The sequence below is a fragment of the Montipora capricornis genome, chromosome 2 (assembly GCF_036669925.1).
Source record: "Montipora capricornis isolate CH-2021 chromosome 2, ASM3666992v2, whole genome shotgun sequence".
NCBI lineage: Eukaryota > Metazoa > Cnidaria > Anthozoa > Scleractinia > Acroporidae > Montipora > Montipora capricornis.
The window spans coordinates 47,927,851-47,932,850 of record NC_090884.1 but is presented as its reverse complement, the minus strand read 5'-3'; the positions used below and the strand labels follow the sequence as shown (position 1 = coordinate 47,932,850).

General features: G+C 41.7%; 2 protein-coding genes across 2 annotated transcripts in view; both read right to left on the bottom strand.

Annotated features, from left to right (window-relative positions):
- Positions 1 to 2,086, bottom strand: part of LOC138024726 (histone-lysine N-methyltransferase EHMT2-like) — a 49,714-nt gene extending 47,628 nt beyond the window's left edge. The window contains exons 1-2 of the mRNA XM_068871939.1: positions 1,973 to 2,086; positions 1,169 to 1,330 (exon numbers count right to left, since the gene is read on the bottom strand). The gene's annotated coding sequence lies outside the window, so the exon portion shown is untranslated. The remainder of the gene's footprint in view (positions 1 to 1,168; positions 1,331 to 1,972) is intronic.
- An 801-nt stretch (positions 2,087 to 2,887) lies between these two features.
- LOC138024716 (acyl-coenzyme A synthetase ACSM3, mitochondrial-like) overlaps positions 2,888 to 5,000 on the bottom strand; it is a 21,675-nt gene continuing 19,562 nt past the window's right edge. Inside the window, exon 15 of the mRNA XM_068871934.1 lies at positions 2,888 to 3,289. Within this exon, the coding sequence (XP_068728035.1) occupies positions 3,209 to 3,289 (81 nt within the window). The 3' untranslated portion in view covers positions 2,888 to 3,208. The remainder of the gene's footprint in view (positions 3,290 to 5,000) is intronic.

The window sequence follows — 5,000 nt, the reverse complement described above, 5'->3', positions numbered from 1 at the left end:
CAAAACGACCAACGTTTCTGCAATTAAAACAGCGCCGAGGAAAGGTTCCGGGTCTGTAGTACTGTGGCGTGAGACGTCCACCGCGACCAAATGAACTTCCAGGATAGGGGCCTGGACGCAGGGCGCCGGAATTGTCTCCCCAAAAATCTAAGGGATCTGGGAAGCCACATCTCTTTCCTCCTTATCCCCAAGGAGTTGCAGCACCACTTCAGCAAGCGAGTTGGAGTTTTCAAGGGAGACACTGTTTAAAAATAGCATCAAACTTCTTGCGTTAAGGGTGGTTCGCCTCCCTAGCGTGGTCTGACATTTGTTCCAAAGCCGCAAGGAGGGCGAAAGGATCGAGAAGCGCGGCAAGACGAGAGGTGAGGAGTCTAAGTGATTCCAAGGACTGATTAACTTTGGAAAAATTAAGGGCCGATTGCAAAGACTATTGTTTGGCGAAGGTCCTCATAACCCTACGAAATGAGAAAAAAGTGAAAGCTCCACACGCAGGTGAAAAATCTTGTCACACAGACACAAAAGACTTAATTTGTCACACAGGCGGAAAACTAAATGTCACACAGACGCGAAAATTAAATTTGTCACACAGACTTGTCACACAGACGGAAAACTAAAGTTGTCACACAGACACGGAAGCTAAATTTGTCACACAGACTTGTCACACAGACGGAAAACCAAATTTGTCACACAGACGCGAAAACAAACTTTGTCACACACACTTGTAATAAAGGCGGAAAACTAGAGCTGTAACACAGAAGCGAAAGCTAAATTTGTCACACAGACGGAAAACAAAATTTGTCACACAGACGCGAAAATTAAATATGTAACACAGACTTGCCACACAGATGAAAAACATAAATTGTCACACAGACGGAAAACTAAGTCGAAACAAAGATGTGAAAACTAAATCGGTAACACAGACGCGAAAACTAAACTTGCCACACAGACGGAAAGCTAAAGTTGTATACATACGCGAAAACTGAATTGATACACTGGCGCCAAAACTAAAGTGGTAACACAAACGCGAAAGTAGTAACACAGACGCGAGAATTGTAAACCAGTACACAGATGCGAAAACTAAATTAGTAGCACAAACGCGAAAACCAAAACAAGTAACACAGAAGCGAGAACCAAGCTAAACGAATACAAGGACAAGAGAAACACTAACCTCCGGAGCTGCAGGTTGGGGCGCAGGAACCACGTTGCCGTTATCGTTCTGTGCGTTGTTGTCACGACGGCTGGAGCCGGCGGCGCGACAACTGGAGGGTCAACGGCCGCTGCAACAGCCCCATCCGCAGGAACAACAGGAACTTGGTCCGGCAATGGAGAACTAAGAAACGAAGAAAATCTTCGAAGATGGCGCAGCGATGACAGGGCAAAAGAAAAACGCCAAGCTAACGACTGGCGAACGTTTAACGAAAAGAGAATTAACCAGGCCAAAACAGGCCTATTTATACAAAACCTGTGTGAAACAGAACACCCAGGAGACTATGAGCGCGTGGGAATTTTATCCTTGAATCCCGAAGAGATTTGAGGCGTTTGTACGACATGGCCCCAGTGAGAATAGTAAGGCCCGCTTTACATGTGCCGAATCTAATGCAAAGGAGAAAAATATATTGTTTTCGCTAATTTGCATTAGATTCGGCACATATGAAGTTCGACGTTTGAAACCGGCCTGACATCACCGTGGCTGCGTCAGACCGAATGCATGCATAAATGTTGGCCAAAAATGTGTTCTCTTGTTTACGTCCTAATTACACTCACTAGCCTCGCTCTCAAGCAACATTTCTTTTGTATTTTGTGCATACAAACAAGGCTAGTTAGTCCATTAGCACATAAACAAAATAATATTTTTTTGGCCGCCATTTATGCATTCGGTCTTAACTTAGTGTAAAATATTTTGCATTTTTGTAATGATTAAAAAACTCAGCAAATTACATAATACTTTCTACAACTGTGAAAAATCACATACTTTTCTTGGCCGTTGTCAGGTGATCAGAGATTCCAAACCTCCCGTTTTCGGCGAAGATTTCAGGCCTCCCGTTTTCGCTTAATATTCTCCCCGTTTTTAAAACTCTTGCTAGCCATGGACAGCTGTTTCGGCCTTTTGGGCCAGCATGGCGCAGCTGCTAATTGACCGGGTGAAATGGTTGTGCGCATGTGTGATGTGTTGGCCACACCGGGTTGGTGTTAGCGTGTGTCACCTTGCTTTTATTATTGTTATAAAAAATTAGAGAGGTTTGTATGGATTTTCAACTATGTTTTAAAGTCTATAACTTGGTCTCTCTGTTCGACCTAAAGGCATCAAACTTTGACAGATGGCCAATCTCAATGTTATCCTTCATGTGATGGTGTCAATTTATCGATTGGTTCAAGTTTGAAACTCGCCCCAGTTTCCTGCGCAATTCCGAAATGGCCTATAGCATTGACCAGTACCTAAAAAGGCACTACTAAGTACTTTTTCTTGATGAGCGCAAATCCGTTGAATCAATGTACAACACTTAACGATAAATAAGGAAATATTTCATTTTGTAGCCATTTCCCAAGGTGTGTGTGTGTGTGTGTGTGTGTGTGGGGTGGGGGGGGGGGGGGGAATCTGCATATGAAAAGGCAGGAATGCTCGTCGTCTCGCTTAGGGTCGTAAATTTCGCATTTTGGTTTCACTTAGGGTGTTTTAGGTCCTCCAGGCTATACGCCATTATATGTAGCTGTGAAGGTTACCGTTAAATTCAAAATTTCCAAAGAGCATCCCCGCCCCTTCACATGCGAATTTTCCCCTGCCTCCGGTAACAATACCTTGCTAAAAGATAATGACAACGACAACTGCCAATAACAGTTAATCCAACCTCATCTCAAGGGATAATCTGTGGTGAACCGGATGTTTTGGTTTTTTTTTTCCTTTTCCTTTATTTCTTCATACGTACCTCATACGAAAACAAAATAAAATGTTGTTCTCGTAATAAGCCCTATATCCACACGGAAATGCTCCTTACTGATCTCTGTTCACTTCATTACGAAAATAGTTTGGAGAATTTGTTAAAGGATCAAAGTGTTTTCTACTCATGGAGTGAGTTTGTAAATTCTTGAAACCTTTCCTGTTCATTTTCTATCAATAAAGTGGTGTCCTTATAACTTTGATCTGTCGAAATCGTAAAAAAAGGCAGGAAGAAAGGTTTTCGTTCCCTGTTGTAGAATATGAGCGATGTATTTAAGACCATTCTTGCTGTCTCAATTCTACTCTTCTTATTTTGCCACTGACTGTCTTGGGCAAACTGTCAACAAACTGAATCTGAAAAAAACAAAGGTATGTAGGAGTAGACCAAAGTTTTGCATAAGCATTGTTTTTTTTTTTCATTTTCTCTTGCATGGAGACATCTTTAATCTATAAAGGTTTCCCATTACATGTGGTCAGGTATAACTCACAGAATCGACATACAGCTAGGTTACTTATAAATAAATCATAAATATATTAAAATAAATGTAAGTGAAAAAAAAGTAATGTTAAATACTCGTTGTAACACTGAAATTATTAAATTAAATTACTTACGGCTCGTTTGATCATCATATGTTTCACATTTAATCACAGAGTCACTTTAACTATTCCAATCCTTAATTGTTCTAGCAAAAAAATTGAACTTATAAGCATTTCCTGATAAGTAGGGTTGAATGAACTTCTTACGATTATACTGAGGAGTGATTCTTCCCTTAAGCTTAATAAGTTAGAGTCGAGCATTTAACCTCCTCCTCTGAAGCGATGACGAAGCAAGTTCTTCTAAAACGTTAGTAACTACCCCTGGTTCTCTGATGTAACAGGATTTGACCCAGCAAGCTGCCCTGCGTTGAATTTTCTCAATTTCCATAATACGTTTAGAAAGATGAGGGTCCCAAGCGCTACAAGCGTATTCTAAATGGGGTCTAACAAGGGTAAAGTAGGCCTGTTCTCAAGGGTAAGGTAAGCCTGTTCAGGGCAAACAAAGAGTATTATTGTATTTTCGAAAGTGGCCTATTCAAGCTTTACTAGTGCAGAAATGTATATTTGTTGGGCTCAATATAAATTTCTTTTATTCATTAGTCCTTTCAGGGAACAAATGAGCCCAACACATTGACCTGCTCCCAACTGTGTGGCTTCATAGCTCAGTTGGTGAGTATTGCACCAACATCGCAAAGGTCGTGAGTTCGAATCTGGACATCATAATTTCAAAACGAGGCTATCGTGTCCCCATGCTGAAGGTTAGGAAACAAATCTCAACGAAACATCGAGTTCGGACGCGATATTATATATTTTTCACATAATCTCGTCGTGGTTATAAGTATAGTACAATCGGCCCATATGACTCGGTTTTGAAAGGCGGCTTCTGATTGATTAATCCAGATAGTACGCAGCTTCTGATTGGCTCACGACCCCATCTTGAATACCCAATGACGTCACACCGTCCGACATCTTGTTTCCCAACCCCGTGACGTCACTATCCTACACCCTATTGGTCCATTTTCAATAACTTGAACTTTGACCCTAAGTGTGCACGTGATAATGGCCACCGTGATGACGTCATACTTTTTAAACCAATCAGAAGCTGCGTACTATCTGGATTAACCAATCAGAAGCCGCCTTTCAAAACCGAGTCACATGGGCCGATAGTGCTACTGTTATACATTATACTGCATATGGATGCAACAGTCGCGGCAATAAGGAAGAATCCAAAAAAATACCTTGGCATTTGTTGCTTTCGAATTGCTACAAAAATGGCTGGTTAAGTTCAAACGGACGAACACGCCGGTAAACAAGGATTCCTACTTATGTGGCAGACATTTTGAGGAAGAATGTTTTCAAAAACCGCTTAGAGAACAGAGGATACTCGACATGTTTTGCCTGATGGGAAGGAATCCGGAATCCAGCAAATATGAGGCTTTGGAATCCGGAGTCTAGAGCGTGGAATCAGGAATCCATTCTATGTCCACTGACCGCCCGCACAGAAGACGCAAACGTGATAAGGGCTATT